Source organism: Geotrypetes seraphini, chromosome 19 (assembly GCF_902459505.1).
Source record: "Geotrypetes seraphini chromosome 19, aGeoSer1.1, whole genome shotgun sequence".
Lineage (NCBI taxonomy): Eukaryota > Metazoa > Chordata > Amphibia > Gymnophiona > Dermophiidae > Geotrypetes > Geotrypetes seraphini.
This window is the reverse complement of record NC_047102.1, coordinates 20,128,536-20,141,147: the sequence shown is the minus strand read 5'-3', so window position 1 is coordinate 20,141,147 and position 12,612 is coordinate 20,128,536. Positions and strand designations below refer to the sequence as shown.

General features: G+C 44.5%; 1 protein-coding gene across 4 annotated transcripts in view; it reads left to right on the top strand.

Moving 5' to 3' along the window:
- DEAF1 (DEAF1 transcription factor) overlaps positions 1 to 12,612 on the top strand; it is a 97,123-nt gene that overhangs the window by 6,281 nt on the left and 78,230 nt on the right. For 2 of the 4 annotated variants that reach the window (XM_033928524.1, XM_033928526.1), the window contains exon 2: positions 9,124 to 9,221. The exons of 1 other annotated variant lie outside the window; for it this stretch is intronic. In XM_033928524.1, the coding sequence (XP_033784415.1) occupies positions 9,124 to 9,221 (98 nt within the window). Of the gene's footprint in view, positions 1 to 9,120; positions 9,222 to 12,612 lie in introns of those variants that run through there. One more of the 4 variants, XM_033928528.1, reaches the window with a different exon arrangement.

Below are 12,612 nucleotides of genomic sequence, written 5' to 3'. Positions count from 1 at the left end.
GGAGTGGAAAATATGAAAAAGGATCTGCAAAAGTTAGAGGAATGGTCTAATGCCTGGCAACTAAAATTCAATGCAAAGAAATGCAGAGCAATGCATTTGGGGATTAATAATAGGAAGGAACTGAATATGCTGGGAGGAGAGAAGCTGATATGCACGGACGGGGAGAGGGACCTTGGGGTGATAGTGTCCGAAGATCTAAAGGCGAAAAAACAGTGTGACAAGGCAGTGGCTGCTGCCAGAAGGATGCTGGGCTGTATAAAGAGAGGCATAGCCAGTAGAAGGAAGAAGGTGTTGATGCCCCTGTACAAGTCATTGGTGAGGCCCCACTTGGAGTATTGTGTTCAGTTTTGGAGACCGTATCTGGCGAAAGACGTAAGAAGACTTGAGGCAGTCCAGAGGAGGGCGGCGAAAAGGACGCTTGCGCCAGAAGACGTATGAGGATAGACTGGAAGCCCTGAATATGTATACCCTAGAGCACAGGTGTCAAAGTCGGTCCTCGAGGACCGGAATCCAGTCGGGTTTTCAGGATTTCCCCAATGAATATGCATGAGATCTATGTGCATGCACTGCTTTCAATGCATATTCATTGGGGAAATCCTGAAAACCCGACTGGATTACGGCCCTCGAGGAGGGACTCATAATTTGAGGTTGAGGGATGGTAGATTCAAAGGCAATGTTAGGAAATTCTACTTTACGGAGAGGGTAGTGGATGCCTGGAATGCGCTCCCGAGAGAGGTGGTGGAGAGTAAAACTGTGACTGAGTTCAAAGAAGTGTGGGATGAACACAGAAGATTTAGAATCAGAAAATAATATTAAATATTGAACTAGGCCAGTACTGGGCAGACTTGTACGGTCTGTGTCTGTGTATGGCCGTTTGGTGGAGGATGGGCAGGGGAGGGCTTAAGTGGCTGGGAGGGTGTAGATGGGCTGGAGTAAGTCTTAACAGAGATTTCGGCAGTTGGAATCCAAGCACAGTACAGGGTAAAGCTTTGGATTCTTGCCCAGAAATAGCTAAGAAGAAAAAATTAAAAAATTTAAATTGAATCAGGTTGGGCAGACTGGATGAACCATTTGGGTCTTTATCTGCTGTCATCTACTATGTTACTATGTTCAGAGTGGGAAGAACAAGTGATGGCACAATATGTGAATGTAGTGTCATGTGGCAGAAGCTATGGGGAACAAAATTATCAAGCAAGCTGTGAAATACAGTTAAAAAAGGGAGGTCAGGACGGAAACAAAAAGCCAAAAAACCCCCAATTAAGATAAGTCTATGTGGGGGAGACATTCATATTTAGTAAACATATGTACCAGGTCTATATTTACTCATGGTATGAAAGATAAATAACAAATGTAGATAAAACCTACCAATAGTCAGACCTATCAGCTTAGTAAAGACATGAAAGACTGAAGCCTGAAGGAGAGTGTGGTTCAAACCCTCGCTGCTCCTTGTGACCCTGGGCAAGTCACTTAAGCCCCCCATTGCCCCAGGTATATTAGATAGATTATGAGCTCCCCTGGGAGAATGGTAGAGAAAATTGAATAAATGAAAAGAAATCATAGGTACATGGAAGCAATAACAATAAAATGCATAGAAATGTGACATGAAAAACATAAAATAATACAATACATGGAACCATTGTAAAGCAATAAAAACAAATCAAAGCATTTAGAAATCATGGGTACATGGGAACAGTAAAAACCATGAAATGCATAAAGTCTTACATGGAATCATTGAAATGCAATAGGATGAATCATATTCATAACAGATGCAATGAAAACAAAATTGAAATTAAAACAGATTGAGGAAATGCATAAAATGCAGAGACTATAATGCATAAAATGTCATGTCATACATATTGGATGTGAGGAACATTACATTCTTGTGTAATCATAGAAAGTGCATAATATGTGTTTACTGAAAACGTGATGTTGCAGAATGGGAACAAAAAACTAGACATACAAAGATCTGAGACCATATGATAAGGTCTAATATATTGATTATTATGCCCAAAACTAAAAAGGGAAACCAGAATTAAAAAATGGGAATCAGAATTTAAAACATGCCATAGCTGAGAGCAACTGGCACCAACGGCTGAGAGAAGGACATAATGAAACCCACTAGAGAGAAGGCCATGCGAGCCTGGGACACTCAACATGAGTTCCAAAAATCTGATGTAAAGAACGGTGTGAAAAATAATCTAAGAAATAAAAATATGAAAAGGTTTCCCCTAATGCAGCCAGACTTAAGAACCAGAGAACATGAAACGGAATAAAAGGGCTTTGAAATAGCAGTCCAGATGGGGAACTGGGTGAGGAACACGGGGTGAGTGTACGACTTGGGTTTTTTTAAATTTATTTATAAGTTTTCACATTTACAGATCAAGTAAACACTTGTACAGAAAGTTGGTTAGACAGAACAATTCTCTGAAGGTATAAATCCTAATACCTTGATGGTCCTTAAAAGGAAATAAAATTAAAAGGGCATTAATAATTTCATCTAACACAGCTCAAGTCCTCAACTTATGATCTAAGATTTCTTATAAGCGAGAAAAGAAGGTAAATTATAATCAGTTAAGAAATATGCTAAACATAGTGCTGAGATAGGAGATACTTATTAAACTTCTAGAGCACTTGTTGTTGTTCCGCCATCTATTCGGGACATAGCCAAGAAAGCAGTTAACTGATAAGGTTAAAAAAAAAGCATATTTAACTGAACGGTGGCATATAATACACTTACAAGGATATCTCAGGTAAAAAGTCGCCCCTAATAGAATGACCCCTGGTCTGAAAAGAAGAAATTCGACATCGTTTTTGAGTCTCTCTTGAAAGATCAGGAAACATTTGAACTCTTAGTCCTAGGAATTCTTTTTGTTTATTTTTTAAAAAAAGCCTCAATAACCATCCTTTATCAATCGAAGAGCTACAGTTAATATCAATGTAGATAGTATTACCATATCCTTATCAGACGTCTCCAAGATTTCCGATACATTTAACATTGCCTGATCAGGTTTTTTTCTGTAGATGAGGTCCATTTTTATTTGGGAGGTGTAAACTTGAGAGAATGGAGGTAATGTCTCTTCAGAAACTTGTAAAATTTCTACCAGGTATCTCCTAAGCATTTCCCTAGGAGTTACCATTGTCATTCTTGGAAAGTTAATAAGTCTCAAATTATTATTTCTTGAAGCATTCTCAAGCACTTCCAACTTCTTTCTAAGATTAACATTACAGTGGTACCTTGGATTACGAGCATAATCCGTTCCAGGAGCATGCTCGTAATCCAAAATGCTCGTTTATCAAAGCGAGTTTCCCCATAGGAAATAATGGGAACTCGCTTTGATAGGTTCCCCCCCGAGGCCAGCAGCACTGCTCCCCCCCCACGAGAACCAGCATTGCTCCCCCCCCCCCCCCGCGAACCGGCACCCTCCCCCCTGCGATCCGCACCCCCCCCTCGCCACCATCGGGCACCCCCCGCCGCGACCTGAGGTCCCCCCAACCCACCCAAACCCTCTTCTTACTTTGCTGTAGCCTCCGCAGCGGCACCGGCACCAGCACCAGCATGTCCTGTGCGTGGTGCCGGTGCCTGAAGATCTGCTTCCTGTGCTGGGCCTTGAGAGTTCACGTTCGACGTGAGAGTTCACGTTCGACGTGAACTCTCAGGCCTTGAGCATGCGCACATGCTCAAGGCCCAGCCCAGGAAGCAGATCTTCAGGCACCGGCACCATGCACAGGACATGCTGGTGCCGGTGCCGCTGCGGAGGCTACAGCAAAGTAAGAAGAGGGTTTGGGTGGGTTGGGGGGACCTCAAGTCGTGGCAGGGGGGTGCCCGATGGCGGCGGGGGGGGGGGGGGGCCGGATCGCGTGGGGGGGGGGCCCCTCGCAAATCGAAGCGCACTCGGTTTCCGAGGTGCAGATTTTGCGAATGTTTTGCTCATCTTGCAAAACACTCACAAACCGGTGCACTCGTAAACCGAGGTACCACTGTATCCTTAACCTCTTGGATTTGTTTCACTGCTATAACATCTTGGTCAAGCTTTTGACCTAAAGTTTTTGAAGCTGTCTGATCTTTTATATCTTTAAGCTTGTTGAATCAACTTGTTCTCTATATAATGGAAATTGGGGCTAATAGTTTTAGCAAAATTAGCCACTAAGCCACGGAGAACCGGCATGGCTTACCAGACAGGTGAGGGTAGCCATAAAAGAAAAGAAGGACTCTTTCAAAAAATGGAAACACATGAAAACAACCAAAGCATGGAAAATACATAAAGATGATCAAAAGAAATGTCACAAGGCAGTGAGGGATGCCAAAAAGGACTATGAGGAAAAAATAGCGCAAGAAGCCAAAAAGTTCAAACCCTTCTTTAGATACGTGAAAGGGAAAAAACCCGCAAAAGAGGCGGTGGGACCCCTGGACGACCAGGGAAGGAAAGGGTACATCAAGGAAGATAAACAAATTGCTGACAAACTAAATTCCTTCTTTGCGTCCGTCTTTACGGAGGAGGATACCGCTAAAATACCAGAAGCAGTGAAAGTGTTTAGTGGAGTAATAGAAGACAGCCTCACCACAGTTGAAGTGGAGTTGGACCAGATATACTACCAGATAGACAAACTTAAAAGTGACAAATCCCCTGGACCGGATGGAATTCACCTGAGAGTTTTAAAGGAATTGAAGGTTGAAATCGGAGAGCTATTGCAGAAACTTGCCAATCTGACAATCAGAACTGGACAGATACCAGAAGACTGGAAGATAGCGAATGTCACGCCAATTTTCAAAAAAGGATCGAGAGGGGAACCGGGCAACTACAGACCTGTGAGTCTTACGTCTGTCCCTGGAAAGATGGTTGAAGCACTGATCAAGGATAGCATAGTCCGGCACCTAGATACACACGACTTGATGAAACCCAGTCAACATGGGTTCAGGAAAGGGAAATCATGTTTGACGAATTTACTTCAATTTTTCGAGACCGTGAACAAGCAAATTGATAGTGGAATGCCGGTGGACATAATATATTTGGACTTCCAGAAAGCATTCGACAAAGTTCCACATGAAAGGCTTCTCAGGAAACTACAAAGCCATGGAATAGAGGGAGATATACAAAGGTGGATAGGCAAATGGTTGGAAAACAGAAAGCAGAGAGTGGGCATAAATGGAAAGTTCTCAGACTGGGAGAAAGTGACTAGTGGTGTGCCCCAGGGCTCCATGCTTGGGCCGATCCTATTTAATATTTATATCAATGACCTGGAAGACGGAATATCCAGTGAGATCATTAAGTTTGCAGACGACACAAAGCTATGCCGGGCAATCAGATCGCAGGAGGATAGCGAGGAACTCCAGAGCGACTTGTATCAGTTAGAGAAATGGGCAGATCAATGGCAGATGAAGTTCAACGTGGAGAAATGCAAAGTAATGCATTTAGGTAGTAAGAATAAGGAATACGAGTATAGAATGTCAGGCGCAACTCTGGGTAAGAGCGAACAAGAAAAGGACCTGGGTGTACTGATAGATAGGACCCTGAAGCCGTCGGCACAATGCGCGGCAGCGGCAAAGAAAGCAAACAGAATGTTAGGCATGATAAAGAAAGGAATCACGAGTAGATCGGAGAAAGTCATAATACCGCTTTATAGAGCAATGGTCAGACCACACTTGGAATACTGTGTCCAACATTGGTCTCCCAACCTAAAGAAGGATATAAAACTGTTAGAGAGGGTGCAGAGACGAGCAACGAAGTTAATAAGAGGTATGGAGAACTTGGAATATGAGGAACGACTCAAGAAACTAGGACTGTTCTCCCTTGAGAAGAGAAGGCTGCGAGGGGACATGATCGAGACGTTCAAAATGCTGAAAGGCATCGATAAAATAGAGCAGGAAAATAAATTATTTACATTGTCCAACGCGACACGGACAAGAGGACATGGTTTGAAGCTAAGGGGGGACAAGTCCAGGACAAATGTCAGGAAGTTCTGTTTTACGCAGCGAGTGGTAGACGCCTGGAATGCTCTCCCAAAGGAGGTTATCAAGGAATCCACTGTGCTGGGATTCAAAGGCAAATTAGATGCACATCTCCTTATGAGAGGCATAGAGGGATATGGGTGACTAAAACTACATCAGGTGTATACCTGACTGGGCCTCCGCGTGTGCGGATCGCCGGACTTGATGGACCATGGGTCTGATCCGGAGATGGCAGTTCTTATGTTCTTATGTTATGTTCTTATGTAAGTCCCATAGAGATTCCAGAGTCACCTGAGTAGGCTTCTCCCCTATAGGAAATTGTTGAGTGTAAAAATGCTCACCCTGAAGGAAAGTTCCTTGGCTTTGCTCCGTCTGGTTTGTTCCACCGTCGCTTGCTGACAAAGCCTCAGAATCTTCTGCCGAGTTTCCCTGTTCAGGGAGTTCTGCCTCCACGCGCTCCACCATGCTGTAACCTGCCTCAGGAGTAAGGACCGCCCCCAGCTTCGGGGTTACCTCGTTCCCTGGAAAGCTAGTGATTTGCGGCTGCAGGGGTGGGGCTCGTATGTCTGGGCTCAAGGTAGTATCCGGCCCAGGAGGTGCAGAGTCGGTCTCGCTTAACCCCGGTGCCCTCAGCGGGCCAGCTCCAGACAACGGACTTGTAACTCCCTGCATCCGCCGCAAAAGATCTTCAATGTTGCCGAGAGTCGGCACGGCAGTGCGCCCTTGCCCCGCCTCTTCGGCATGGTGCAGGAATTGAATCGCAAAAATCCTCCACAAAGGAAGAAACAAAGAGAAGATCCGAGCAGAAAGGTGCGTACTTCTCAGCACGTCTTAGCAGCAGCCATCTTGGATCGTGCGATATGTTAACCGCAAGGAAGGTGTGTGTGCGCCATAAAGCTGCCTGCATTCCAAGGGAGAATTTGGTGAAAGCCCAAGGGAAAATGTGCAGAGGAAGTTAGTGTGCTGCCAGTGAGAAAGGCTAACCAATAAAGAAGACAGAGTTACTAAAGGGTTAAGGAGGAAAAAAAAACTACGTTTCCAAATAGGACCCATAAATAAGGATCAACCAGTGTTAAAAAACATAACGACAGGAAACCATAAATGAAGGAAAAATGAAGTTCTGCTTCACAGAACTGGGGTTTTTTCGCTATCACGGACATGGTTTTCTATCGTTATGTTTTTTAACGCTGGTTGCTAGGTGCTCCTTATTTATGGGTTGCTGATCGATGCTGGGGGTGGTCTCATCGCCGTGAGGAGGGGGGCTCTGTCGCCGTATAAAAAAAAAATAATTTTTGAGTAGTCTGTTTGCCTCCTTCAGTGGGCCCCCCTGACAATTTTGAGTGCTAGGCACGTGTCTACCCTTTAATCCAGCCCTGGCTGCAGGCAAGTTTATCAGACCTCCCTAAACTCACAGACCGGCAGGAAATTTTTGCAGACCGGCGGTTGAAGAACACTGCTTTAGATTGCCTGTCCCGTTGTCCCCATGCACAGCTTCGGGACGCTCTTTCTGAAAATGACATTTTGGCGTCCCGAAGCTGTGCTTGGGAACAACGGGACACGGGATCTAAACACGGGACGTACGGGCACATTACTCATGCACATTTATAGGTTCAAATTACCTGCAGGGGTTGTTCCTGAGCTCCTTTGACGCTTCTGTTGGCTGTTCTAATATTTGATGTTCTAAGGTTACTTTATTTAGGCAGAACAGTTGATACGTGGGAAAATTCCCATTGTTGCCTCTACTTCACATACTGTCGATGGAGCTCTTTATGCTTCGGTGTTAACTACATGTGGCAGTAGAGTTCCTAGTGAAGTAGAGCAGGGACACAGAAAAAAATCTGAAGTGGATTCCTTCTGCAGATGGCTTGTGGCCATTGAGAGATAACCCGCTTGTCTAGAATGACTCACCTTTCTACTGGAAAATATATTATCAAGATAAAGAATCTCTTTTTACTACTACTTAGCATTTCTGTAGTGCTACCAGATGCACACAGTGCTGTACATTAAACAAGCAAGAGAAAGTCCCTGCTGGAAAGAGCTTACAATCTATAGTAATTATGGCCGACAAACAAGCTTCCAGTGCAGGTGATCGAGGCAGACAGCGTGCCAGACTTTAAGAATAAATGGGATACCCATGTGGGATCCCTACGAGGGTCAAGAAAAGGAAATTGGGTCATTAGGGCATAGACAGGGGGTGGGTAAGCAGAGTGGGCAGACTTGATGGGCTGTAGCCCTTTTCTGCCGTCATCTTCTATGTTTCTATAAACAAGACAAAAAGGGTGATTCATACAGTAGAATCTCGGTTATGCAGCACCCACCGAGATTGGTGGATACTGGATAACTGTTTTTCTGGTTAATTGAGTGTGTTAGAAACCTTGTCTAACACAATCTCAACCACCTCCTCTCCTGCCCTGAAGCACCGGCATGGCAGCGGTTCAGAGCCGCAAAGCCTTCCTCCCTCCCTCAAGCCCCGAAGTGGCAGAAGCAGGTGGTGGTCCTGAGCCGTGAACCCCCTCACTCGCTCGCTCCCACTCTCTCTTCCTTATCCAAAGTGCAGCGGTCAGCAGAAAGCAGCCTCAAAACAGGAACTAAGAGAGGAGGTGGCAAGACTGAGAAGCATCCATGAGAATGAGAGGTACATCGATGAAATCATTCATGAGGTGTCAAACATTTCCAACAGTGGGGAAGAAGAGGCTATACTGAGAGACTCAGATTACAGAATCCTGCAAGATTGGTACTGTGACTCCACCCGCCCTTGATCTGAAGAACCAGTATACTGCCCTGGAAGTGGAGGAAATGAAAGCATTCTCGGGAGAGGAAGGATCAAAGCTTGAAATCCCAAAAATTGCTGAATCCATGACCACTAGGAGGCATAAGGTAGTGGTAGTGGTAGTTGGCGATTCCCTTCTGAGGGGTACAGAAGCATCCATCTGCAGACCAGACATGATGTCTCGGGATGTATGCCGTTTGCCTGGTGCAAAAATCCTGGATGTTATGGAGAGATTGCCAAGACTCATCAAGCCTGATGATTATTATTCAATGCTGCTCATCCATGTTGGCACTAATGATACTGCAGATACCCCTGCAAATGTATCAAAAGTGGTAGTTGCAGTGGTCAGGAGATTAACCTGCAGCAAACATCTCTAAAACTGATGTGTTACCATTCTCTGTTGCAGAAGTGACCACAGTGACGATGGGTAATGTTGGAACATCTGCAGACAGTGTTTTCACTACTTCTGTGGCCAGTGCAGCATCCATCTCCAGACACGTCTTGGTGAGTAGGTGCTCCTTGATTTTCTCCAATCTGTAGTAACCTTTGCAACCAAAAATTCCTGTGTTCTAGTTAATATGTAGCGAAATTACTGGTTCTTTAAGAGATGAGCTTGAATTTTTCCTGTAGATCATTACCAATCAGAAGATTTAATAATTAGGTTTCTTAAGGTCTGTGGGTTATAGAAGATTCTTATTCATTGTGCATACATAATTTTCATTGTAGATATAGAGGCATATTTTCATAGTAAGCTATGGAACTTTGAAAGTTTAAGTGCTTTGAAAATGTTCCTATTTGCCTAGAACATTACACACTGGGCATGAAACTCAAAGAGCTCCTTCTATAGAGCCATCGTAGCAATTCCTGGGCGACAAATGCGATGCAGTCCCTTCAGTTCCTATGGGCATTGTTGCATTGGGAATCACCACTTTGGCTTTGTAAAAGGAGCCCAAAGTGATCTATACATTTGCCAGCAGGCAGTGAATATATAACTCACTTATCCATATATTTTTAGCAATGCATTCAGCCACAAAGAGGAACGAGATAATTATGGACCTGATATGGCCTCTGTTTTGGCCAATTGCCCGTGTCAGGAATTTGAAAAATACATTAATAAAAAAAAATTATAAATATATAAATATTACTGTGCATCAGAACAAATCATAAGCTCTTGAATGAGGTTGAAGTTAAGAGGTGATAGGCTCAGGAGTAACCTAACATCGGATTTCTACACTGCATAACTTTGAAGTTCAATGCGGTTTACAAAGGTTACATAACAAAGGAAGAAAACAATGAAGATTAACCAAATATTTTGAAAAAAGATAAGTCTTCAATTGTTTTCTAAAATGTACATAGAAGTGAGGTGTAATCTAAGGAAATACACCCTTTTTTCACAGAAAGGGTGGTGGAGACAAAGACTGTTTGATTTCACGAAAGCCTGGGATAGGCCCGTGGGATCTCTTAGAGAGAGGAAGAGAAAATGGTTACTGCGGATGGGCAGACTGGATGGGCCATTTGGCCTTTATCTGCCATCATGCTTCTATGTTTTTGTCAACATCCACAATATATGAAACAAATCATAGGATTACAAAATATAAACATAAATGTGATACAGAAAAATAAAATAAAAGTTAAAAGTAAATGAAAAATTTTGAGTAGCCAGAATAAGTGTATTTGATAAGAATTAACTGTTACAGCAGTGAGATAGGGGCCATCCAGTCTTCTGCGTTCAGCATCATATGCATGATTATCACCCAGTTAGTGAGAGTTTGTATGTGTGTGCTCAGTGCAAAGACTTCGTAGCACTCAGGGAATGAGTTCGATCCCTAGATGCTAGAGTAGTTGAAGTGTGAAATTCTTAAAATCTAATGGTTTACAAGATCCGAGACAACATGGATTTACTAAAGGTAAATCATGCCAAACGAATCTGATTGAATTCTTTGACTGGGTGACCAAAGAATTGGATCAAGGCCGTGCGCTAGATGTAGTTTACTTAGATTTCAGCAAAGCCTTTGACACGGTTCCTCATAGGAGGCTCTTAAACTCCATAGGCTGAAGTTAGGGCCCAAACTCGTGAACTGGATTAGAAGCTGGTTGACGGACAGATGCACAGAGGGCAGTGGTTAATGGAATTTGCTCAGAGGAGGGAAAGATGATTAGTGGTGCTGGGACTGATTCTGTTTAATATGTTTGTGAGCAACATTGCTGAAGGTAAGGTTAGTCACAATTTGTAAAAGAGTGGACACCCTGGAGGGAGTGGAAAACATGAAAAAGGATCTGCAAAAGTTAGAAGAATGGTCTAACGCAGGGGTGCCCACACTTTTTGGGCTTGCGAGCTACTTTTAAAATGACCAAGTCAAAATGATCTACCAACAATAAAATTTAAAAAAACACAAAGCACACTGTACGCAGAGAAAATGTTAATTATCATTTATATTCTGGGTTTTTTTTCAAAGAGATCAAGGCAGATGACTTTATGCAATGTCACTTCAGTAACAACCATAGAAAAATAGACAAATATACCCACTTCCTTTTTACTAAACCGCAATAGCGGTTTTTAGTGCAGGGAGTTGCGCTGAATGCCCTGTGCTGCTCTCGATGCTCATAGGCTCTCTGCGCTAAAAACCGCTATTGCGGTTTAGTAAAAGGGGGCCTTAGTGCAAAATATAGACAGCAGATATAAATTCTCAAAATGGCCACATTTTGATCACTAAATTGAAAATAAAATCATTTTTCCTACCCTTGTTGTCTGGACATTATTCAAATCTTGTTGGTTCCAGGCTCTGGTTGTCTTCTGATAACTTGCTTGCCATGGTCTCCTTCTTTTTTCTTTCTCTGTGCTAACCATCCATCTTCTATCTCTGTCCTCCACTTCCATTTTCCTTCCCTCCCCTGGAAATCTGGCATCTTTCCTTTTTTTCATCTCCATCCACAGATCCACCCTTCTCAACTACCCTTTCATCGAGCATCTCTCCCTCCTTCCCCACCACCCCAGGGTCTACCATCTCTCCCTTTCTTTTCCCAACTACCCTCCTATCCAGTATCTCTTTTCCCCCCTCCACACCATCCCTTGTGTCCAACTTCTCTCCCTTTCTATTCCTTCCCTCCCTAAATCCACCATCTCTCTCCCACTTCTCTGTTTTTAGACCCATTATTTCTTCCCCCCAAAGTCCAGCATGTGCATGTCTCTTTGAATCCCCCTTCCCACCCTCCCTCTCTCCCTCCGTGTATTTCTACACCAGGGCCCCGAAGGCTTGCTACCCACCCTTTGAAGGCCTGCCTGTCCCCCTGAAGGTCTGCACCCCCCCAAAGGCCTGCACATTCCCCCTGAAAGCCTGCACATTCACCCCTGAAGGCCAGCACTACCTAATGAAGGCCTGCCCCTGACCCCCCCTCCCCCGCAAGGCCTGCGTATTCCTCCCTGCCCTCCCACATCCATTTACCTAATTCCTGCAGGGAGCAGCCTGCAGAGAGGATCGCTGGTACTTTAGCAATCCTTGCAGGTTGCCATAGGCCTCAGGAGCTGTCTTCCCTCTGCCCCGATCCTGCCTCTGACTCAGAGGAGGGGCGGGACCGCGGCAGAGGGAAGCCAGCTCCTGAGGCCAATGGCAATCTGCAAGAATTGCTAAAGTACCGGGAGGCCAGGGAGAAAGCCGGATGTTGCCCAGTGGCAGCTGCTCACCCAATGGCTACAGCAAGATGTGGATCAACGGGGCCAACCCCAAACTCTCCATGGAGAGCAATGACGGCAAGCTGCCCTGCGCGGACTACATAAACATGTCCCTAGCCAGCGGCTCCATGACCAGCACCCCTCCCGATTGCTACCTAAACTCGCTCCTTCAAGCATGTCCACCGCCAGAAGGACGAGAGCGTGTTACGCCCCTCTGCCGCCTGC